Source organism: Catharus ustulatus, chromosome 2 (genome assembly GCF_009819885.2).
Source record: "Catharus ustulatus isolate bCatUst1 chromosome 2, bCatUst1.pri.v2, whole genome shotgun sequence".
Lineage (NCBI taxonomy): Eukaryota > Metazoa > Chordata > Aves > Passeriformes > Turdidae > Catharus > Catharus ustulatus.
Window position 1 is genome coordinate 108,366,858 of NC_046222.1, and position 25,855 is coordinate 108,392,712.

The 25,855-nt window shown below is 44.1% G+C and overlaps 1 protein-coding gene across 3 annotated transcripts in view; it reads left to right on the plus strand.

The window, feature by feature from the left end:
• Positions 1 to 25,855, plus strand: part of NHS (NHS actin remodeling regulator) — a 247,691-nt gene that overhangs the window by 203,691 nt on the left and 18,145 nt on the right. For all 3 annotated transcript variants that reach the window (XM_033084234.2, XM_033084237.2, XM_033084238.1), the window contains exons 2-3: positions 17,534 to 17,686; positions 19,888 to 20,021. In XM_033084234.2, the coding sequence (XP_032940125.1) occupies positions 17,534 to 17,686; positions 19,888 to 20,021 (287 nt within the window). The remainder of the gene's footprint in view (positions 1 to 17,533; positions 17,687 to 19,887; positions 20,022 to 25,855) is intronic.

Genomic DNA, 25,855 nt, shown 5'->3' on the forward strand with positions numbered 1-25,855 from the left:
TACTCAAAGGCTGGCTGATGTGTCAGCCTGGTTTACTCAGTTCCATGCTCTGAATTTGCACTGGGTTTCTACTTTCTACAACTCACGCAGTTTTTCCTCTGCGTTTTCTATGGTGCCTCTTCACAACACCTACACTTATTGGCAAATTTTCAGGAATCCATCTTCTCTGTCCTGATCCTTTCAAATAAGCCTTGCTTGTTTTCCAAACCAATGGCCTGGGTTGGCCTTATTGTAGTCTCCGATCCTGTCTGGAGGAAGGTGACTGCATGACCTTGTCAGCTTGTGAGTCCCAGGTTGTTTCTGGTGCCAGCATCACAGTGAAGTCTCCATGGGATTATTGTAAACTTTTTTGGAGTCGGGCAGAGTCCTGCCTTGATCTTCTGGCAACTGTTTAAGCAGAGGCACTGTGCAGTTGGTGGTACCTCCACAATTATGAATTGTGGTCTGTGGGCTATCAGAATAGGATTTGGCAAACAAAGCAACCCTGAAGAGCTTGGGACCCCATGAAAAGGGTTTCAGCTTTGCTGGGTGGAAATCTGTACTTCCTGGGAAGATGTATTTACTCAGTAGGTCAAGTGGGGAAGCTCAAGGCAAGAAAATTGCAGTCAATGAAGCTAAGAGTACAAACTGCAGTGCCCCACACTTTAAAATTCTTTTAATGTGGTCTGAATCTAAAAGCTTGTGTTCCCCATAACAAGTATGAATGAATGAACATACTGAAACTGATTTTCTTCACAATTCATTTCTGCTTGTGCAGAGGTATGGGACAAAGCTGTGAAAAGATTGTGATGTTTGACTGGTAAAACTGGCCAAAGCCATTGCTACCATTTATAAACATCATGTGCCTTTTTGAAGAATAGGGGGTGCAAAGAGTAGAGTGACTGCTAAAAGGCAGTTCTGTCAGCATGGCTGCAGCAGCTTTGCCAGTATAATGTACAGTATAAAGACAGAGGTCATTTTGTTGCAGTAAAACCTGAAGAACTTTCACAGTCTGAGAGAGGGAAATGACCCCAGATAACACAGCTGGAGTTAGCTAGACCCTGAATTATTTCCAAAGGGTCATTGCCTCATGTGCGCAAGACACAGTCTTGTATTGGCTCATGACCTCCCAACACAGTTCCACAGAGGTCCTGTATGCAGTGAGTTGTCAGACTAGGAGAGGTTATGAATTTGAAGCTTAGGTATAAAATTAGCAGTGTTTGTCATGTTGGTAGAAATAACAGGGTAGGGTGGAACCGGATTGGAATTAGAGAGGGATGGAACAGAATATTTACAATTGGTAAGAGCCTCCTACCATGATCATCTAGTCCAAGTAAAAGATTGCTAGTATGAAATGCAGAATGCAACTCTAGCCATCATCAGCTGTAATCTTAAACCAGTGTTATGTAGGCACCTGGCTAGAAATGTTAGGTACTGCAGAGATATGTATCTGGTGGACAGCTAGCCCCAAGTCTCCCTGGTTTCATGTTAAAGGAGAATTAATTACCTGATTATTTGAGCCCCCACCAGTATGACTGGGCATGATGACAGCTGAAAGACTGGAAAATTTAGAGCTGTAGTTCAGTGGGGCTTCAGCTGATGGCAGGAGATCTGGGGTGAATATGGAGTTGACTGGAGGAAGAGATATGTTCCTCCTGCTGGGATGAATGAATCAACACAAACCAGGCAATGAGAGTGCTGTTGCAAAGTTGTGCTTTCTGTGGTAGGCAACAAGTTAATGTCATTTTGCCTTCAAAATGAAGAGTTTCTGAATGCAAAAGTTGCCCTGGGGATTATATGAATAAGCTCAGCTTTGGGCACATATCTGTCTCAGTGGTTCATGAATGGGGTGAGAAAGATGTTTCTGCCCACAGTCCTTTTTCGAGACTTATTTCTGTGAGTCATATCTGGCACTTGGCTCTCATGGCTTCTTCTGCCTGCAATATTTCTGGAGCAACATCATCCTACACTCACTGAGTGTCCACAGAAGAGGTATCAAAGGGGAAGGAAGATGAGTATGTTTGAGCCATCCCTTTAGCAAATATTTCCCTTAGTCCCTAAGTTATCGTGGATGTGGCTGTAACTTTAGTTGTGATAGAACTTTCTTAAAGCCTTGAAAATTATTCCACTGTCCTGTAGAAGTATCTTCAAAAGAAGTTGTTGTATGACTCTAAATGAGAATCTTCAATGTTTACATATGTTCTTCTCATGGGCTGAATTTTTGTTGCAGCTTTCCCATCCCAGAAGTATGTGCAACAGTTAGCCAAAAATAGGGAGAGTCATACTCACTGTGCAGAGGTTGCTCTGGCCCTTGCAGAGTGAAGAAGCATGTGGTATTTGTGAAGTGTTGCTGTTGTGCAAGATTACAAAGACCGAAGGAAACAGAGTGTTAATAGACTGGATGAAGGATAACTCAAATGAAAAGCATTCAAATTAATCTTTGCTGAATGCTATTTTCTTAGCTAAGTGGTGGTTGCACGTTTTAGGTATTTTTTTCTTCTGTGCTCTTGCACAGAGTCCTTTTTTTTCTGGATGCAATAAAAATATGTTAAGTATTACAATACCCAAACCTCAGAAATTACTGTGTAACAAAATCCTTGCCGAGTAGACCTCACCCTCACTTACTGCAAGAAAATGTACTGCATCCCAGAGGAAATCTATTCTTACTAATGTGAATAAACATGAAGATGAAATTATCAAACTGGCAAGTGAGGGAAACAATCTTGATTTATCAGAATTAGCTGTATTTAAATGCAGTAGTTAAAAATTCTTGTGTGATAATGACTCTGGCAGATGATCAGTGAGTTCTTTTGTCTTGCCACGCTGGTGTGGGTCTGGGCTCTGGTGGGACCAGGCAGCCTGGCTCTTTTTTCTATACTGGCCATGGGGAGTTAATTCTGAGTAATGAACCACCTGTTTCTCATCCAGTGCGGTGCTTTGGAGCTGCTTGTAAATGGTGATGGCTGGTTGTGCTGTAGGAGCCCCTAGTTTTGTGTGTCCAAAACTGCAGCCTGGGCAGTACAGACCACAGCTCATCTGCAGAGGTTTGGAACATGTCCTAGAAGGGAATAAGGACTACTTTTATCTATAAGAGTATAACACTAAACAGACCCACCAGTGAGGTATTCCTGAAGCAGCACATGAAATGCAGGGCCTGTAACTATATGTACAAATTCTTAGTATAAAAGGGTGGTTTCTGCAGGGATGTACCGGCATATCCACCTATCAGGCCAAACTCCATCAACAAACAACAGCAGCCCAGGCAACCACAATTGAAAATGCTGTCTCAGTTCTTAGCTGTTCACTGCATACCAACACCTATATTTTCTCCTTTTTCTCCTTTTCTCTTTCTTCTTTTTTTTCTCTTTTTTTTTTTTTTTTTTTTTAAGCTCAGCAGCAGAGGTAAAACCTTATTTTCATATTCTCTGTAACACCCTTATGATACTCTAGATGCTACATAGAAATAAGCAGATGGCAGGGAACTGATCTGTATTTGTATATAAAATGTCTCTGACTTTATGAACAAGATCCATATTATAAAAAAAAAGAAAAAAAGTTGGCTGGGGTGGCTCCCCCTCCGCCTGTGCTGGCAGATGCTACGGGAGTTGAAAGGATGTGAGGAGCAATTGCCACCTCCCCCCTCCACAGATCCTGCCAGATCAGGGCTGTGCTGTATCCGTGGGTGTTGTCTGCCTTTCACTGTTCAGCATGTACAGCATCTCAGCCTCTAGAGCAGTCTGGCACCTCTTCCAGCACTTCCTTTTTTTAACACCACTTGGAAAATCCACACAGAAAGAAGAGGGGCAGAGAAGAGAAGGCAGTGGAATTGGAAGGGGGTAATTAGGGCCAAACCTGATGTCCTGGCATAGCTGGAGGGTCCAGAGAAGTCAGGCAGATCCATGACTCAGGAAGGACAGAGTAAAACCAGCAAAATTGCATACCTGGCCCAGCTTATGTCACACACATTTATGAGTGTGTTTATCTCTTCCTTTGTAAAAATGAATATATTTTTTTTGGTTTCTTAGGCAATGCTTTACCTTTTTAGTTAAAACCCACCTTATGCCTTGGTAGCTTGCCCATCTGAAACCCAATTTTATACTTTACTTTGTCATTAAATATATTCAACAACTAAATGTGAGAACCCATCCATAGCTTTGCAGACTCATATTTTTTCCAAGTAGGCAGCCCTGCTACCCCATAAAGGTGATGTCTCCCATCCTGGCGCCTGGTGGTGACAGAACATGTCAGCTCCTCACAGTCACTCTTCTCATGGTCCTTCCACAGAGAACAGAGGGGACAGCTGTTAGAGGACTCCTCAGATCTCTCTGAGGCTCATTTGTACTCAAAATCAGTGAGGAGACAATCTCTTAGCTACAGAAATTCTCCAGGGAGACAAATCTCCCCTGAGGAAAGTTACTTTTGTGATTACTTTCCATTGCCTGCTTCTTTATGTTTGGAAATACTGTCAATTTTGCTCATCATGAATAAATCTGAGTGTCCCCTGAGTGCCCTCTGCCCTAATTCACCATTCCACTTGATACACAATACATTAGGGTCAAACACTCTTTGCTACTCAGTTGCCCCACTTTTAACTTACACTTTCTGCACGATAACTTTAATGACAATTCTCCCTTCTCCCAATGCCCTTCTCCCTGCTCTCCTTTGTTCCTTGCCTTATTCCTTTCCTGAGGGTGTTTCTTAGTTTAATTTATTTTCCTGTGGTTCTTTTTCCAAGAAGCTTATTTCCTGCAGATTAGTTTTATTTAATTTTCACCACTGCTTACAGCTGAGAGTCTGGAGACTTCCTGTCCAGTGTTGGTGTCAGTGCAGTCCATTCCATGGTGGTTTTTGATAGTTGCCAGTAGGTGTTGACACCTGGCATTTCTGCTCTGGTTTTGACTGGATGCAATGAAATGTAACCATTTCAGCCATGCCTTCTGGTGTTGTTCTTCGTGTGCAAGGCTTGATACATGGTCATAATAAAATGTCTGCCCACACTTAAAAGGTAATCATTTTATATGAACATTAAGGGAGCAATTGTTTGCCACTCTGTGTATTTGCTGTGCTAAAGCCAGCGTGTTGAAAGCTGCCTTGTACTCTGTCTGATGCGTGCACAAAGGCAGAGGAGTTACAAATGTGCAAGAATTAGCTGTTTGCAGCTACGTTCTGGATCACAGCTCTCACCAGAGAGTGGTCCACACCCCTGCAGCCTCTGACAAACCCTGAAGCTCTTCAGCAGATGTGGCTTTTCAGAAACCCTGTCAGAACTCAATTAAGTTTTGTGCATGAATATGTGGCTTAATAGCATAAATGTGAGTACAAACAATAGGTTATGGTTTGGGCTCATAAAGCCATATTAGCCATAACAATGAAGCTTAGCCTATGTTATGATCTTTATTAACACCCTATGACACTTTAAAAGAAGTAAACTCTTTAAAATTTATTCTAGTTAAAATGTTTTCATGCTGCATTCTGTGTGTAGTTGCCATTGGCTGTGATGTCTCACTTGGAAATGGGAGTTAGTGGGTCAGTGTGAGCTGTAGGTGCTCCTCACCTGGCATGGTTACAGGTTTGCACCTCTGCAGGGATGTACAGGGGGATACAGCTACCAGTACTGACCTCCTGGTTAAATTTGCAATGGCATTTGCCATTTGAGGCTTGTGGACCATTTGAGGTAAGCAAGGGCTTGAAATACAGTAGAAAAAAAAAACAGTGTAAGTCTGCTGAAAAAAAATTTAGTGCCTAAGGTGAGTAAGCTGAGAACATGTTATTCAAATAATAACAGTGGGAAAATAATTTATCTTGACATAAGTTATTCAAGCTGCAGTCTAGATATACAACATCATTGACAAAGTTTCCAAATGTTGTCTGGATGGGTTCCTTTAAAAAGTAATCCAGTGTGTCTTGGTGTCTTTGTATAGAAAGTATTTTTGTCTGTGTATAGAAAATACTGCAAGTAGTACAGGCCATTCCATAGATTGTAACACATTCATGCTTTATGGATTAAGGGCTAATTCCAAACCCAAAAGGCTTAGAGGGGAGAGGCTGCAATTCCTGGGTAAGCACAGGGGCTCTGGCAGTGAGGGATGTTGGAGCATGTGCTTGGCATCACAGGGTGGGTGGAAGGGACTCACAAGAATTCTAAGGTTGCCTAAATCCTAATCAGGTTTTTTCATTAAAAACAATTCCCCTGAGAAAGTATAGAAGCGAAACAGGCATAAATCCTCATTTTCAGGCATCTCTTTCCCCTTACAAAACAAAAGGACTGTGTTGCCTATTGTTTCAACACATGAAACTCTGCAATTCAGATGGCCCTGTTTTCAGCATGCTTCTCTGAACTCTTACAACCCAGTTTGCTGTGATGTTTAACACCAGTGTCCCATCAGAAGTGGGACTGGGGAAGGACAGTGTGGAAAGAGAACCCTTCTCCTGGCCCAGAGCAATCTGGTCTAATGAAAGGTGTTCCTGCCCATGGAAGGGAGTTGGAACTAGGTGATCTCTAAGGCCACTTACAGCCCAATCCGGTCTGTGGTTCTGTGATTTGTGGGCTGATTTAGATACAGTAATTTCACGACTATAAGGTGCACCCTTTTGACTAAAATTTTCCCCTGAACACGGAAGTGCACCTTATAGTTCAGTGTGCCTTATATGATGGACAAAGTTCGGAAATTTGCCTACCTGGAAGTGAGAGCTGCGAGCCACAGGGGGAACTGGCAGTCCATGGCTGCCAGGTGGAGTGGGGCGGAGTGGCGGCGGGCACGCCCTGGCCCTGTGCAGGGGGGGTGGCCCCCCCACTGACATGCCCTGGCCCTGTGGAGGCGGCACAGAGGGGTGGCAGGCATAGCCCGGCCCATGGAGGGGGCACGGAGGGGCGGCGGCCACAGCCCAGCCCCGGTGAGGCGGCACGGAGCAACATCGGGCATGCCTCAGCCCTGCCGGGTACAGTCGGGCCCGGGGGCCAATGGCTGCCGGGTTGAGGCGGGGCCTCAGCCAGCAACCACACGGGGGGAGCTGGGGGTGGAGCCTCGCTGCAAAAAAACAGTGCGCCCTATAGTCCGGTGTGCCTTATATGATCTACAAAGTTGCGAATTTTGCCGACTCCCCGGGGTGCGCCTTATAGTCCGGTGCGCCTTATGGTTGTGAAATTACTGTAGTTGTCTGAAACTGGACTTCAAGGAAATGGCTTGGGAGGTCAGAACCAGACCAAACATCTGAGGAGGCTGGTAGTGAAGGGCTCGGGTATTTACTGAGACTGGGAAGAGTTGAACTGAAAGAACCCAGAGCTACGCCGTGGACTGGTTGTATCTGTAACTGCACCCTGTGCTCTGCCCACCCCTCTGGATGGCCCCAGAGAGACCTTGTGGAAGAGCCTGGGGGATTTTTGTTGCCTGTCCCAAGAAACACGTTGCCTTACCATGCTGAGGAGGAAGTTATTCAGAGATAGGGATAGAGACAGAGACAGGTCTCTCAATCTCCCTGTAGAACAGACTTACAGAGCTGCAGAAGCAGCACAAATATTTCTTCAGAGGAAAAAAAAGGTTGCTTTTGGTCTCCCTGAGATGCTTGACTTTGTCTTCCCCTGAAGGGCTCTGAGTAATTTGAAGGGAGGTGTTGTAATAGTGTTTACATACATAGTATTGCATAGTATTTACTAAATAGAATTGGAAGAAACTGTTGCTACTTACTTTGACTTGCAGTTAAGTGGCATCCAAGGCATCTAGCCAAGCACTGAAAATAACTGATGGGAAGGAAAAAGTGTGAAATACGAGCCACCATCTCTACTCCTAACACATGGCTTGTTGTTCCTGACTCTTGGGGGTTTGATTCCTCAGCTTACAGGCAGTGCTGGTGGAAGGGAAGTGGGGCCCGGCTCATTCATTTTCTGTGCAAACTGGCATCTTTGATTCTAAATGCTGCTTCTGAGAATCAAGAGAAGGAGAATAAGTCGTAGAGCTTAGATGGAAGGTTGTAGGTTTTGAAAAATTCAGTGAAAACAGAAATACATTTGCTGTACTTGGAATCAAGTCCTCTGAATCTTGTCTTCCAATATGGCAAGCACAGCATATTCTTTGTTGAGTGTCATCCTCCAGTGTGCTTTTTCAAGGTTCATGATGTTTTACTGATGATGTCTAAGTTCACATATGTGGACAGGTTATTCATACTGTGGATGCTGAGGTGCTGCAGTGACCAAGTCTCTGCTCTTCTTGAAAAGAGGATGTTCAGCAAGACCTAAAAGGCTATTACTTGAAAATTACCACTTTAGGTGCAAATATTCAGACAGAAATATGCAGGGGAATTGAATGTTTTGCATAGAAGAATAGGCAGGATATCCTAAAACTGCTACCAAAACCCAGTTTGGCCTACCATAAAATTGTCTATAGGATGATTTTTTTCCCCCAGATCCTAAAAGTAAGCATTAACTAAGGTAGGTAGAATAGCAAATGAATTTTGTAGAGCTTTGTTCTTGAGTGCTGGCATGTGAAATCAAGGTGAGTGAACTGAGAGCAATATCACAGTGAATAGCACACTTCTATGTGATAAAAAGGAGAGCATTATGGTGTCTTGCTGGAGCAACTCGGGCAAGCTTAGTAGTGATTTGGGCTGAGTCAGTACAGGAGAAAAATAGCAGAGCAGTAGGAGAGAATTGCGAAGGAGGTCTAAAAGCATAGTTAAAAAGTGTATTATCAAAACCACACACTACACTGCTGGAGATAAGAGACTTTATCTTGCTACATATCCAGAGTGGGAGTAACGTGAAGGGTCAACATGGGAAGAAATCTGTGTTGACAAGCACTGAAAGTGTGTCAAATTGAAAGAAGTGCTTTCAACTAATTAAGCATGCAGGACTGAAAGGGCTCTCTTGGGACACTGACTTCAGTTACATGCTCTGGAGTGTGTACACAAATACATAGACATGTGGTTGTCATATCACCCCTGCTGTAACAATCCATCCTTACCATTAGGTCCTGTAATCTTAAAATAGTTCTGGTTTGGGTTTTTCTCTAAGACTGTTAATGCTTTCACTGTTTTACTGGCTAGTTAGCTCTTTGTTTTCTCATGGAGCATGACAGCAATCTGAATTGACTATGAAATTAATATTCCTGCAGAATAGTTGACCTAATAGCAACCTTAAGCTTGCCAGGCAGAACTGCCATATTGTCTGCCTTTTCTGCCTTACCCTGCAGGGCACTCTTGGAGGCTGTGCAAAGCATACACCTGAGAACAGGAATAAAAGGAAAGGAAGAAACTGCTGGCTAGAGAAGCTTCACAGGAATGGAGGCTTGAACATATAAAGTACTCTAAGTATTTCTAAGAGGTTATTGTCTATCCTGCAGTGACAACTTTGAAATACTTTGAAATGCGAAGTTCCATTCTGGCCTCTGCAACAAATTTGACAGAGTTAGGAAAAGCAGTTTAAAATGTGTTCAAACATCACCAGCAGTGATTGAAAGCAGCAAAGCCAAGAATGGGATTAACATGTGGTACTCTTCACATAAGTGCATATTGCTTAACAGCCTAATCTTCTTACGTGTATAAGAACCACACGCCTCCCAGCCCTCTTGAATTATGTCTGTTGTGCCAGTCAACCAAACATCAGGTAAATGCAAAATTCAGGGATCTGCTCGTGGAAATGACATCCAAATCATATGCTTTCCAGTATTTTAATCTCTCCTGCTACCTGAATGCCAAATATGGATGGGGTTTTGCCCACTTGCCCTTTTTTCTCCTGAATAGCTGTTATTTCCATGTGTAGCATAATGCAAGGCAGAAAACTAAGAAACTGTGCTAAGAAACTGTGATTGAAACATGAGAGGTTTCACTGTATTGGCAGGAAATAAAACAATACAAAGAGCTTAAAAGATTGTGGTCTTTCTCAACAGATTCTGCTGTCAGTGAGGTTTCTGCCTTTTTGCTTGAGTTTGAAAAATTTGCTAAATTGTCTGTCCATGAGTGCAGAACAGAGTAATAATTGTACTCATGCTGTTGCCCACATGTAGCTAAAGACTTAACTTGTTTTGTCATGTCTCCCCTCCTGTTTTTCTGGAGGGCAGCTGCAGCCTGCATAGACACAGTTGCACTGGCTTTGATTTGCATGTGCAAGTGCCAGTGGCAGGGCAGATGTGGTGATCCAGGCTTCAGGTCCAGACCGGTTGCCCAAACCATCTCTTGAGGCCTGTGTCAATGGAGCTTTCCACTGACATCCATCCTGAACTTAGGTTGCATAACACAACAACTCTTCAGAAATACTCTGGATTTCTGCCCTGATAAAAGCAAGAAGAAATAATTATGTGCAAGGCCATCACGAACTGTGCTTTCCAGCACAGGCTCACAGAGAGAAGTAGCCAAGGAGCAAACCACCTGAAGTGGGTCACCACTCACCCATGCCCTGTGACAGTGGGAGCTGTGAAGACTAAAGGGGAACATCTGCCCTGAACAGCAACCTCATAAATGACAGAATGCACCAGGATAACAGGAGCAAAAGATGTGGCCAAGGAAAGGATGGGGGGCATCATATCCAGACCCTGAAGAAACGCTAAAGATTACTTGATTGGTGAGGACACAGGGTTTGGCATGCAATTTTCTCTTTCATAGAGTTGAGCATCTCTTGTCTTTCATGAGAGATGTGCTTAGAAAGCTCTGTGAAGACATGCCTCGTTTCTCACTTGGGGAAGATGGACCCCAGACAGCTTCCCAGGGAAGAGAAGGACTTGGAAGCACAGGCAGGGTCCTCAGCTGCCTCTGCAGTGCCAACGAACCAGAGTGCCTGACACATTCCCATCATGTGATGTCCCTGCCCCAGCAAAACAGCTTCAGAAGAAAAAGCCTTCACTCTCAGGTGTTGCCCTGGCACTGAATTGGTGGGGAAAGAGCATGGCATCCTGCCCCTGCCAGGGTTTCCAAGGGCACTGGGGTCTGCCCCAGTTTCTAGCTGCAGTCACTTGGTACTTTTTTCTAGAGGTGTGAGGGAAATTGTGTGCATACCCATGCTTGTAGTTATGGTGAGGTTGCCACTGTACAGGTGGGTGCTGCAAAAGCTGACGAGCCAGTAGCCTTATTTGCAATGAACAGCAGCCCCACCAACACACTCCCTTTGCATGGGCATTTTTCAATTGTAATAAAGATGGGACAGGAAAGTAGCTCATCCAAATAGCTACTCGCAGTTCCTGTTGGTGGGGTTTGCCATTGGCAAATAGGGAAATGTCTGAGTATATGCACGGTTGGGAGGGAACACAATTGTTGAAAACAGAGTGACAGTCCCACCTTGAAGGAGCTCCAGACTCTGCTGTCCCTGGTGGGTAAGCCTGGCACTCTCTTTGCCATCACTGGGACGCAGCAGCCGCAGAGGGAGCTACTTCGAAAGTACCGAGCTTGCTGATGGATGTGGGACATGAAAAGCAAAGCAGCAACTCTAGATTTTTACCAGTGTTGTAGGCTTAAACCCCCTGGGTGCTCCAGTGGTTACACGAGTACATTGGGGGAAGCGTGCGTTCAAGACATACAGGGCTAAAAATAACATTCACATCAGACTCAGCACTTGCCTCAATGAAACATTTATGCACTAAATCGCATGATGAAGTTGGATGTGCTGCCAGGCTGCCTAGTCTTTGAGATAATCTGGTCTTCCTCAGAATTAATTTTCTTGCAATGTTTTGCACACAAACACAGCAGGCACTAACTCACTGCTGACCTGGGCAGTCAGCAAGTGAGGAAGAGGAAGAGGCTGATCACGTTGAATTCGGATGCTGCTGGCATAGGCCTACTTATGCAAAGCTGGATGAACATCCAGCTTTCCTATGACATTGAATCACACAAGAAAACGTCACCATTTTTACATAAAATAGCTAGAAAAAATGGCATATGCTAAAATGACAGGTCAACCACCTTAACACTGGAGAAGAAGGGGTTTCCTAAACAGAACCTGGTATGGGACTGCTGGTCACAGCAACCTTTGTGTGCATCCTGCACCCCTGCAGCAGGGTGTGCAAAGAGGGGGAGTTTCACTAAGTGCACAGCCCCCAGCACTTCTGCCTCCTGCAAAGGACTTGGCTCATTACACCCTCTCCTAAGCATAACTGGGCTTTGGAATAAGTGTATTCACTAGTCTGATGCTTTTTAATTTTGGTTTTTGTCTTTTGGAATCTGGATACTTTAATAAGGATTCAGGAACTGCTGGTTCAGCTTTGCCTGTGCAGAATTCAGGGCTGATACCTCTGGGCACTGGCCCTTGACATGTAGGCAACTTCCTTGATCGCTGCTCCAATTCCCTCCAGGCTGCACACTTTTTCACACCTTACAACAAATTGTGTTTTCTCTCTGAACCAGGAAACATTGGAAATTATCTTTTTTTCTTTCTTCCCCTGACAGGTGAGAGCAACTATAATACAGATAGAAATAATATAAAGTTGAGAAACAGAAGGATCTGGGAAGGGGGGAAACAAGTGTCTATAGAAGCAGACGGAGTTGTGGGGGGAAACCCCTGGATCTATCAAATAAATAGAGCAGAAATCTTTCCTACTTGGCCTTTGTGGTGTTATTATTAGAACAAGCACGCCTGAGTGCACTAAAGCCACACAACCTTCAAGCATCTACATCCAGCTCTGCTATGGCAGAATACTTTTTCTGCTTGGCTAAAGCAGGGAGAGAATGAGACGATGTGAAGATGATCTGTAAATGATAAATATGATCAACTTCAATAAAACAGTTATTTGGAAATCTTCAAAAATCTTCTCGTGAGAAGAACCATTAGTGCATGTCTGTTTGACATTGGTTGTTAGGAAACCAGCCAATGTTAATAGATCCACAGAATGGAATGGAGAATCCATTTAAATGGTCTCTTGTCATTCTGTCATCCCACAAGACAAAAAAACCCAATTACTTTAACTCAGGAATGAGATGAAGTGATAGTTTATGTGATTCACTTGTATAGTCTAAATTGATCAAAGTGCACACTAAAAATATGTTAACAGTCTGCATCTGATGCCTGAAATGTAGCGTTTCCTATCTATGTTGGCTTTTTTTCTCATTCAGTCTGATGTCCAGCTGTTAATAGTTTAAAGACTGTGGCTTTACAGTTTCTATATTGCTTTATTTATTATGCATGTTACGATGATGCTGAGGGGCTACAGCCTTGCGCAGGCTCAGCATTGTAAAAACAGCCTGCAGTGTAAAACACTGAGTAAAGGAAGTGCTGGCTGAAAGAGATACCTTATCCTCATTTCACAGAACGAGATGTAGGGAGTCTTAATATTTAACACCAGCTCCTAGCAGAAACATATGGTGAAGCTTTGACTGCACATTTCGTCTAGATCTCAGCCCAGTGGTCTTTGTCTGCTGAATTACCCTGCCACAAGGTTGGCTTTTTTCTTTTAGTGGAAGTAAAAGATTCAGTCCTGTGAAGAAAATCAGATATTCGGTTGTCCTTAAAGCTCACAGTCCACTCCTGTGGTTGCATCCTCTGGTTTCAGCTCCCAGCAATGGTGCCCAGTTCCCAGGGGCAATCAGTGAGGGCCAGGCAAAATGTCATTGCAGAAGAACAGGCAATGTGCAAATGACAGGGAAGGACATGCAAAGGAAAATGTGCAAGGAATTAAATGGAAGCAGGTCCTTCTTTTGGCAGGCTTTTACTCACTGGTTAACTTTTTCCCTCTTTCCTCTTTGCAAGAGTTTTTTTCAGAGCTTTGCTGCTCTGAGGTTGGGATGCTGTTCCTCAAACATCCAGACTAATTACATTCATTGCGGGTTTATACTTACTTATCCCTGGGCCAGCATTGTCCTCCACCCTACCCAGTGCTGCTCCCTCCCTCTGAGCTTCTTTCCTACTGCAGGCTGAGAACATCCATCCCCTTGTGGCTTTTTTTTGCCAGCACTTGTAGTTTCTATTCTGGATCTTCTAGAAAATCCACTCCAGCTTTGGAGTACAGTAAATTCACGAATACAAGCCACACTGAGTATAAGCCGCATCTCTGGGTGTTGGCAAACATTTCGGTTTTTGTCCATAAATAAGCCGCACCCGAATATAAGCCGCTCTGTCGTTCGCAGCGAGGACCCGTGTGCAACAAAGTTGCCAAATACTAACAGAACGGCGGCAGGGCGGGGTTTACTGGCTGAGCTAAGGCTGTGCAGGCTCGGCCCGCTAGGGGCTGCCGACGGGGCCACGTGGCCAAGTCCGGCGGGGCCGCTCGGTGCGATTGCTCGGCACCGCCGTTTGGCGCGGCCGCTCGGCGCGGCCGCTCAGCGTGATCGCGCCGTTTGGCGCTGCCGCTTGGCGCGATCGCTCGGCAGGGCCGCTTGGCGCCACTGCTTGGGGCCGGCCGCCGCTGCCACTGGGCTCGGTCACCCCGGCCCGGCGCTGCCCCGCGGTGGCAGGCAGGGACAGAGCTTCCCCCGCTTCTACGGCAGCGGCGGCGGGCGGGGACGGAGCTTTCCCGCGCCCATGGCGGCGGCGAGGGGCGGGGACGGAGCCTGCCTGCTCCTGCCGTGGCGTGCGGGGACAGAGCACCCCGCCTCCTCCCCGAGCCGCGACAATGGTGGCGTGGGGCCCCCGCGTCTCTCCCCCGGGCTGCGGCAGAGGACTGAAGGAGGGAGCTCTCCCGCCTCTCTCCCCGCCCCCCGTGCTGCCTGCAGGGAGCCAGGCTCCACCCATGGCGCAACAGAGTAACACTTTGTAACAACTGCGAAATGCCGGCTTTGCAGGTGCTCGGCTCGACACTCTGGCTGGCACTTCTGAGGTTGTAAATGTCAGAAAATTATTCACATATTAGCCGGTCCTGAATATTAGCCGCATTTCCGGTTTGGGAGCCAAATCTTAGTCAAAATGGTGCAGCTTGTATTCGTGAAATTACTGTACTTTAAAGGATTGGACAGTTCAGTGAGTATTGTGCAATATTTCTGCTTACTTGGTGTCAGGAGGGGATATATTCCCTGCCACAATGAATCGGAGATCCTGCAGAGATCTTGCAGGAAAAAGAAAGACATGGATGGGTGCTGACTGGAGCCATAGCACAGGGTACTGTAAGCTTCTTAATGCTCTACCATTTGAAGATAAGCAATATATTTGCAGTTTTTCTCCTGGGACAGCACTATGCACGGCTCTGCCAGGTCTGCTGGCTAAGAGAGACTTGTTGGGTGGCTAAGAGGTTGTGCTATTTTATCTGTCAACAGCAATGTGTGTCTACAACAGTAGGTGTGTAGCAGAGCTTACACGAACTTGGTTTCATTTTTAAGTCTCACACCAAGTATATTAACCCAACTCCTACTCTTATTTGCAAAACACTGTTGCCAAGGCTAAAAGAGCTTTCTACAAGTAAATTTGGCAGCAAAATCTATCTAGTCTGATGAAATGTCTTAAAATTTCATAAGTAGGTAAAACTTTCCACTGACTTACTGATACTCATCACAGACAACTACTAGCGCTTCAGTCTAGACAGATTTTTCTGGGAGTAAGAAGGAACTGCTTGTGCCTGCCTTTTCATTAGCCTCCAGGGTACAATTTGTGATCATGAATATCACATGCCCTAGGCAATACAAAGAATGGGTGGGGTATCGTTACTATTGCCTAGAAATTTTTGTCCTGAGCTGAGATTCCCAAGGAGGAAGTATGGCTCAGAACACGATAAGGGCAAGTTGCTTTGTGTCTCAGTACCTTGTATGTAAAACAGCCATTGTGTTTCATTACCTTCAACAGGTAAAGAATATATAAAATCAACTAGTGTGAGTGAGGTATTTCCCTACTGCAGTGGTAACAGACAGACAAGCCATCAAAAGCCCTGCCTGCAATTTGGCAACATTACATTTCTGCTATGTCAAAAATTTAATTAGTAAATCCTCATGATGAACAAGCACTGACAGGTTGCCATAATTCATCCTATTACCTTCCTCCACTATAACTTTTTTCTCCCCCCAGTGCCATTCCTTGCACTCATACCATGCCAGTTGCATGGAGCAGCACTACAAATGTGCTGAAAATATCTGAAACCCCTCCTGCAAAAATCCACTGAGAAGCAAAGCAAGGCTCCCCACCAGACAGAGCATTTGGGGTCCCTTCAATTTTGCTGAAGCTGTGAGAACCTGAACTTCAGGTCTGTTCATCATATTATGCCATCACTTCCATTGTGACACCTACAAATTTTGGTGAACTGTTGAGGTTTTTTTCTAACCAGAGAAACTGATAGTCTCTCATCATCCCACATGGCAGCATGGCTCCTAGGTTTCTCCTCTTCTGTCTGCTCCCTTTTTCTTCTCCAACTGTACTTTCCCAGTTCTTTCTCTATACAAAGCACTGGTATGCCTTCAGACTGAGTGAATGTTGTTTTACATTAAAGAAAGCAACAAAACAAGGAAGACCAAAGCATCTCCACCAGAGAGCCATTGTCTGTCATGATGCACTGGCCACCACTCAAAAAAGGGTAAGAGAGTGCAAAAGCAGGAAATTAGATGAGAGGCCTGGGATATGCAAAGGAGAGGACTGCATGGCCAGTAGGGGGGCCAGTGTGAGGCACACTGATTCTTTGGCTGCTGACTGGGAAGGGAAGCCCAGGAACCACCTCCTGTGCATGAGGGTGCCTGTCTGTGTCACACACTGTGCTGTCCTGTGAACAAAGCAGCTGCAGCAGCTCCTTGGCATTAGACTGGAGTCTGTCTGTATTGGTGCCTGTGGGAGAAGGATCATGCCCAATGCTATACCTGAGGATGTGCCACCTGCTCTGCTGCATTATGTGGGCTGAGGATGAGCCTGCTCCCTGCTGCTGGCTGGGGCAGAGTGCTGGCATCTCCCATGGCCCTCCACTCCTGCTTTAGCCCTTGGAAAGCTACCTGCTGTGTACCCTGAGGTTGGGAATAGTCCGTGGGATTCCCATGAGTGCCAGCACTCCTGAGAAATTCTCTCAAACCATTAATTGACTTGATTCATATAATTTTCAGAGGCAGACTTCTGGGATTTCTTTTTAGTGGAAGTGAAGTGTTCCTGTTCCTCAGAAGTCCCCATCTGTTAAAGGAACCTCTTTTGATAGGTGACAGTCAAAGTCTCTCAGCAGGGCAAGCAGTTAATCTCAGCCATTACACCCTGGAAGGCAGTGAACTAGCAACCTGTGTCAGAAACTAGTTGAGTGTAACATGATGTAGTGAAAGAGCACATTGGAAGGAGAATGAGTAAACGGAAGACCTATTCCTCCCACTGCCTTTGCTCAAAATGTCACTGTGGAAAGACTGCATAGCTTCTTTGCATTTTTGTTTTGCTATCTATAAAATGATTATCCCTTCGGTCCATTTATATAAAAAACTGATATAGTATCATTTCACCTGCTTGCCTCTATAGAGACTATTTGCAATCTGGTAAAAGGGCATTGCCTAAATGCCAACTGATATAACATGATAACATGATGTGGAAACACAGAGAACATAATGTTTGCTGCTATTTGATGGGAGTAAAGGTACTGTAACAAACCCAGTTTCTGTTCCTGACAATGCTGTTCCAAGCAAGAACCTTTCCTTTTCAGCTAGGTTGATGGAAGTGAGACTAAAAATCTTATGTTGCACTCTATTTTTTATCCTACAGCTGTCTCCAACCTTGATGCAGAAAGCAAACTGAGTGTCTACTACCGAGCACCTTGGCACCAGCAAAGAAACATCTTTCTCCCCTCCACCAGGCCACCCTGCGTGGAGGAGCTGCACCACCACGCCAAGCAGCACCTGCGAGCCTTGCGCAGAGGTAGGTGCTCCCCCATGCTCCAGCTCCACACACAGAACACCTCTCCATGGCCCACCCCAGGCACCAGAAGGATGCTCAGGCACAGGGAGACAGAATTGTGGGCACTGATCTACACTGGGAGTTAGATACTCATGCTAAGAAGTCACAGAACTGTAGAATCACAGAATGGTTTGGGTTTGAAGGGACCTTAAGGATTGTCTAGTCCCAACCTCCTTCACCAGAGCTGAAACTGGAGCCCAGTGGTATCAGCCTCCACAAAAACTGAGCTGTCTGTTCAGGGACTCCAGGCATGATATGGGGGATGCCTGTGTCCTTCAAGAGTGGCAGCTGAAAGTCAGGTGATAGATGTCCTTGACATCTTGGAAGGGTTGGCAGTTCTCCCCTTCCCAGGCTAGGGAACATTTTCTGACATCACCTAACAAACTGCAGACCTGTGGTCTCAAAGCAACACAAAGAGGAAGCAGGAGCAGCAGGGTCATAACCAGGCTCCTGAATCCCTGCCATAAAGAGAATTTACTAGATACAAATATCTGAATGGTCCTACAACAGCACATTAAAGGGAAGGCAAATGTGGGGAAAGGTGAGTTTTCACTGGGAATCTAACCAAGGGATAATTATTGCCAGGACATAAGACAAAGCAGGCAAACAAGCCTGTCTTTCTTCTGTGCCATAAGGAGGGAGAAAATCCATGCAGTTCATGCTTAAAATGTTCAGCAGCAGCCTCCTGTCTTGAAGTGTTTTGCACCAACAGCTCTAATTGCCTCGCTCCTTTATTACTGTTATTAGCTTATAATAATAATCGATTACTTGGAACTGCAGAGCATCTGCTAGCTGGATAAGATGTTCCAATTAATTACCACATTTGACCATCTCTGCAGGTTTTAGGTCAGGAACACACTGTGGATGCAGTATGTCTTCATAGCATGGAAGAGAGTGATACAGCCAAATTGCAACCACAGTAGTGCTGGAGTGGGGCAGAAGTTCTTTTCTGTTCTCAGCAGCACTGCTTTGTAATTGTCCCAGAACCAGGCTGATCTTTGCCTGCCATCTTGTGGGCAGGAGAAATCCTGACAGCAGCATGGGAAGACAGCTCCAGAAATGTCTCATAATTTTAAAGTTACAAATCCCAGTTTTGGCAATTTCCCATCCTCCACAATTAATGGCAGCAGTGCAGGTTCAGCAGGCAGCTTGTCATGTGCTACTTTATCTTATTTTCCAAATAACTGCATATATGGGGATGAAATGTTAGTCTGAAATTTACTCTAAACATGTTTATTGTGTCTCAACTCTCTCTTCTATCAGAATTTCATTATCTCTTTATCTGTTTAACCAGGAGAAATTAAAACTAAATTTTAGGTCAGAAAATAGTTATGCTAGCAGCAAACATTGTTGACTGGACCACAGCTAGTGGAGCAGGTGAATATATTACCTCCTTTCAGCAGCACTCCATGCAAACAGAAATTATCTGTCACCTAAAATTAGAGATGGGAAGTCCATGAGCATTCTCCCATTCACTTGGAAGGTTCCAGAGACTTGGGACTGATGCTGGAAGAGGACTGAATATTGTGAGCCCTTGCTGAAGGAACACTCTTGTGGGCCTAGGCTGGCTAAAGACCTTGACCTTCCCAGGATGATCTCCTTCATGCTGGAACCTGAGCATTACCACTGCAACAACCTTCATGATGTCAGGCCAGTGCTCAGGACCTAGCACTGCTCAGGACCTAGCACTGCCATGCAGCCAGGGAATAAAATCCTACCTGGAGCTGTGTTTCTTCTTTTGCCCTCAGAGCAATATATTTTATATGGGTAGAATGCAGGCATAGTTATTGCATCTCAGTATTTCAAGGCAATAGGAGCTGCAGGTTCCTGTTGGAAATCAGGCCTTGGGTCTCAAGTGCCTAGAAGGTAGCTCTATTGTCTCTTGGGATAAATGGTATAATTCTCATTTGGGGACAGTTCAGCTGCAGTGCATATGCTGGGGTGCATTGAATGGCCATTGCTCTTGCAGGTGCATGGATGTCCAGTAACTGCTTCTCCCTTCAGTTGCAACAGGGATCATTTGTACCAGTCAGTGGGGAAGGGAAGAACCTTTGTCTTCGGAGTCCATTGTCCTGCACCTGTCTCTGTTGTGCTGTTAATAGAGATACTTGTATGTTTTTAACACTTTGAAAGACTTGTGCCTTCTTTCTCATCCAAAACAGAACATCGAAGCCGAGGTGATAACAGAGAGCAAAAAGTCCAAGGCCCCATTGCTGTGGTGGCTCCCCCCTTTCCTCCCTTCCCTGCAATCTGCAGCCAAAAGAGGCAAGCGATAAAGGACCGGCATTTCCTACCAGTAAGTCTTTCACTACAGCTACCACATACAAAAACATTTTTAGTGCGGTGGGACCTAAGTGTGACAGTGCTTCACAAGTGCCCCCTCCCCAAGCTGGTGCAGGTACAACAGTACTGACCTTAAAGACTCTCAGCAGCATAAGGCAGGTCACAGCTTCCAGCAGCCAGCCCCAGGGTGGCTGTTTTCAACCAGAAACCTCTTATTTCTCACCTGCGGCAAGCACACACGCTCTCATTCTCACACTCCTCCACCAGTCCTCCACATTCACCACTCAGGCTGTAGAGGTAGCACTTTGAGGACCCTCCCATCATCCCATCATTACATCCCATGTAATTTCAGCCCTGGCATTAGCATTGCCAGGAGCCAAGAGCTCAAGGGCTGTGAGTTCCAGCTTGAGTCTTGTGTGTGTGCAGGAGGTTTGGGAGCATGACCCCAGCTACAAGGAGCGCAGTTTCCATAGTCCTGTTTTGCAATGTTCATATCCATGCAGTTTTTCAAATGTTTCATGTCTCACAAGTCCTTGCAACCAACCAAGCAGGAACTTCAGCTGAAGATCTGGTCCTGTATGTCTGTGCTGACTTGCCACTACTGCATTGATTTAAAATCAAGTTAGTGTTGACAATATGGTATTTATCACTGTTAAAGGAAACGTGCTAGATTGACAACTTTAACTCGGATTAGGTCCAAAATTCCCACTGGCTGCTGTGGCTCTGGGTGTTTTACTCATGGAAATGTCATAGTAGCTACATTTTGCCCTGTACTAAGAGCCATTGCATTATTTAAAAGATGCAGGTCAGACCTGGGCTTGACTTTTAAGTGAAGCATTTGTCTCATGCCAGCCCTCAGTCAGGTGGTAATAGATCTGTTCTACATCTGCCAGTTCAGGTACACTGGCATCTCAAGAGATGCTACACCTGTACATTACAAGCTTGGTGATGTAACCACACTGAATCATCATTTACTTAGCTTAAAAATCCAAGTGGAATCATCCTAATCCATTATATTAATCATATTTAAATACTATAATGCTAAAGCACTCACAGTGCAAAAGATCCAATGTAAATGAGTCACACCTGCCCAGGGACCAAAATATCAGCCAATCAGTCCATAGGAAAAGTTTTGTTTCTCATTTAAAAAGCATGAATTACATAATAAGATTAGTTTGACTGTTCTGGCTTTTTGGCTGCTTATCTGGTTAATTTTGAGGACAGCATCACCAGCACAGCAGGGTTTGAACTGGTTAAATTTGCAGGCCATATGATTCAACTTAAAGGAAATATTCTGATGTTAAAGGACAGCATAGAAAAGAATTTGAAGACAGAAAGAAGAAACAAGATTACCTGTTTCTTCTTTATAAATCATCATCAAAGCTAGTGCTGTTGTAGGGTCATTGGAAGGTAAAAGGAAGGTGATGCCATGTTAAGGATCAGAACTAGTTACAGATGATAGCTTGGACAGAATATTGAACATAAAGCTCTCTTAGTATCAGATGGGGAACAAGGCATCTCTTTTGAAATTGCATACACAGTGCTTAAAGGCCTGAATCTCTGTGTTTGGAAAACAACCAGTGCATTTTATACATTACTTCCATCTGTGGAACACAAAATAACTAATAGTGAGCAACTCTCTGAGTCCTGTATTAGTTGACAAAATTAAGTCACGCTGAACGCAGATGTCTTGGCTATATCTGAAAGCACACCTTTTTCTTTTCAAGAAGGAAAACATTACGCTTTGTGCCCACCCATATCAGACCCCCTTTTGGAAGCTGACTGGGTTCAGTGTTCCCCTAAGGAGAAGCAAACAAGAGCTGTTGGAGGACTGTTGTTCTACTGATTTCAAGGCATCTGGCAATGCTTTGGAAATTGCAAATACACCGCGCCCAGAGTACTTCAAAGTGCCTTGACCCGCTTCTCAGAAAACTCCTTGTTAATGGGGCAACTTAAAAATTAAAGAGAATAAGGCAAGGTGAAGCTACACATGAATGTTCTGTCTGGCAGAGGTTAATCAGAGATTCTTACAAGACACTGCAACAGTGAATAGCTAATTGATATTGTGCCTTCATGATAAAATGATACTATTACAAGAGAAAGTTGAGAATGCTGTTACTGGCTAGCTTGCTCTTTTTGGCATAAGCTCTTTGTGACCAACATCTGCAAAAGTTTATCTGCATCAGGGACTGCCAGTAATGTTTGATATCTGATTCCAGTTGATGGTATCATCTAGCTGTCAATGAACTAAAGATGCTAAATCCACAAGAATTTTTATTCATGGCATAGCAGTATGTTGTGTATTCCACTCTTCTAATGCATTGAGAAGGTGTTAAAGGGAGCAATACTACACAACCAAAAGAACCCCTTTTTGTGTTTCTTTTAAATTAGGAAAGGGGTCAACAAGAAGTTGTGAAATTTTTGAAAGTTACAGCATCTGACTTTTCCAAACTGACTATCTAAGTTAAATGCATGTATTAAGATACTCAAACAAGAAATTTGATTTTGAGGAATGTTCCAATTACCACCGTGAAACCTGTGGGAACTACCACTACTGAAAGTTACTGAGAAAAGAGTTTACTTATATCTGAGTCAAGGTTCCTTATGTGTGTATCTTTTGGCTGCTACTACCAACTAGGCGGCTGTGAGCTCTTCCAAAGATCTAGAGAAGATGACGATTCACTTTTAGTCACAACTCTGTTTACAGGGGGAAAGATGCCAAAGTCCCACAAATTCCAAGAAAGAACGAAATGAATTCAAGTTCAAAGCAAGTAATGCCACTGCAAATGGGTCTGAAAGACATTTTGGACTGTTCCATCACAAGATCACTTTGTTGTGGAGAAAGAGTAGAGAAATAGAAATGGAATAGGCTCTTTCATGTCTACTCTTGTTACAGGAAATTCCCTGATTTGGCTGATGAAACATCCACTTAGCCCAAAGGCCAGAAGGGGATCCTTCAGGAAGGAGTATAAGAACAGGGCATGGTTTATGCCGTTTATTGTCCCATGATTTACCTTCCAGTTTCATACAGAGACTGGTTACACAGTTCCTGGGCCAGAGATCAAACAGAATAATAGCCACCATGGAACCTCTCTGTGTTGACTGTGAGACTTGTTTAATCCAATTGTTTAGCAAATTTACACCTTCAGCCTCAACAGCATTCTGTGACAATGACTTTAAAATCTGTATGAAAATGTAGCTTTTGTTTGTTTCAGACTCAATACCTCAAATTTCATCATATCCCTTCTGGTTCTCAGACTATGAGAAACAGTAAGCATTGCTTTCTCATTCCCTTTCTCCATGTTCATCATGGTTTTGCAGACACGACTTCACTGAATCTTCCTATCCATTACAGTCATTCATTTTTAAAGCTGAAAAATTGGCATACTTAGTCTCTCTCTACACTAAATAAATATACAATCAAACACATTTAAAAGTATTATGCATTGAGGCATTTTTGACAATGACGAAGAAGAAAAAAAACCCAAACCAAACTGAAAATAATCTGAGGGGAGTATGAGAAAGTTATGGACTTGCTAAAATGAGGAAAATATTTCTTACACAGGTTCCCATGACAACCCTGCCAGTAGCACTGCTGAGGCCAGTCACTGAGTATAAAGATGCTGTGTCATTCCAACTGCCTTTCAGACTTCTCTTTAAATTTTTCTGCATTTTTTCTTTCCTGGGTTTCCCCAAGTCCAGCAGCAAGGCTCTAAAATTTCTGTATTCCAGTTCAGAATGTTATGGGACCACATTTTCTCAATCCCCACATGGCACAGCTATTATAATAAAACCACGGAGATGGAGCAAGGAATTCAGTATTTGGAAATTTACACTCACAATTGCAAAAATTTCAGTGTCAGCTTACTCATAATTATAATCTGAGCATGACTCTAAGGGACAAGAAGCAGGAAGGTTTTTTCCAGAGAGGGTTTTTCTGTCCCTGAGGCCTCAGCTAGAGCACATGTGAAGGGAAAATAAGGCATTGGCTAATTTTATTCCATCTCCTTGCCATTTCAAAAATATTCCCTATGGTCTGCTTTAGGATGCTTTGTACAGCAAAGGGAAGGAAGTACAACTGAATATACTAACTTTCACAGTTTTGTGCTGAAGCCAGATGAAGCCTCAGTAAGAAACAACTGAGTTAAGGGACAGGCATGAGTTGGGCTCTGCACCTTCTGTGTGCAGAAATCCTGCCCAAAGCTGTTGGAAATAAAACCTATCTGACTTTATTCATCGGACTGAACTTGTGTAGCAGAATTTGTGCAATGAGCCTAATACCTACTACCCTGTATTGTGGGATGTTTATTTTGTACCTTTGTCTGCTGAAATGCCGCATGTGGTATGACTTCTGTCACAAAACATGTCTTAGTTTTGTCTATACCTTGTCAAAACACTGGAGCCATATATTAATTGTTAAAGGATTGTCAGTACTTCAGCTGATTGCACTTGTGATGCTCCAAAAGAAAAGAAAACACCCACAAGCAGAGAAAATAAAAACTTCAGGAGAATGAAATATACAGAAATATTAACACTGGGAGCAGACAGGTGAGCAGGGTTGTGATTTGCAGCAAAAATAGCACGGCCAGAAATATTCCCATTATTTTCTCTTCAGCATCAGTTGACTGTGTAGGAAAGCTACTGTATAGTTATGAATTTCTACAGTTATGAAATTCTAATGAATTATAATTACGAATTCTAATCTACAGTCACCGGTGCTCTGAAAATACTGGAATGCTGGTAGTCTTTTATTAGTATTTCTTCTCCTTCCTCTAGATCCTCATGTTTTTCTACCATGTAAATAAATACCATTTTCCTTACCTCCTGTGAGTTAAGGAAGCAGCAGGCTCTCCATTTCACAGGCAGAGAGAAGGATATACAGATTTCAACCAGAGCCCCAGGAGTCAGTACTGTACTCGTGTGAATGTGGGATTGAACACTAGTTCACACTTACTCTGCATGTTGCCTTTTCAGTGCATGAATGACTGTTCTTAAATGAGATGTTAGGATGTACTGTACACCTTATTTCTCTGCTTCCATGGGTGAAAGCAAACTGTATGTATGTTTGCTGGAGACAACAGGATATATAAAGCTTGTAGATGCTGAAGCAATATTCTGATGCTCTGCTAGGGTGAATATCACCCACTATATTCATAAGGTTATCCTGGGAGGGAAATTTCCCCCACCTACTGTAGTGGAAGCCTGAAGTCAGAAATAATATTGATCCCTTATGCTTTTTGTTAGCTGAAGCTTTTAAGCAGCAGGAATCAGAAATAATCCTCTGGAGAATAGCACTGTGCAGCAGCCACCTCCCGCCCTCACCAAGGCTGTGCCAGCCCTGTGCTGCTGGGGACTGAGACTGCCACCTAAATCTCTCGTGAGATAACCCCTTGCCTGCCTGATCAAACACAGCTGAGGGGGAAGGAATCAACTTGGCCATGTCTAAATGCAACAAACATGTTGAGGATAAATGCTCTTGATGAGGCTTTAGCATTCTTAATCTTTAATTAGCTGAGAAAAAAATGTTCCTTTATTCTTGGGTTTATGTTTTTCCTATCATGGTTGCACTGTGTTCCATAGCCCTGTGCACTAACTTTGAAATCCCAGAATCTCCTGTAAGACAGACTAGGTACATGACATAACATAAATTATGCTTCATGAACCAGTCTTTCCTATATATTGAAAATGCTGAACAACAGTCATGTCTCAGTGCTCTGAGGGATGGAAAAGAGAAGAGGGGCAGAAATGGTATTTTTGTCCTGTTATAGACCCATTCATTTCCTTCTCCAGATCCCAGCTCTGAGACAATAAATGGGGCAGACTCATAAACTGCCCGGCTGACAAGTT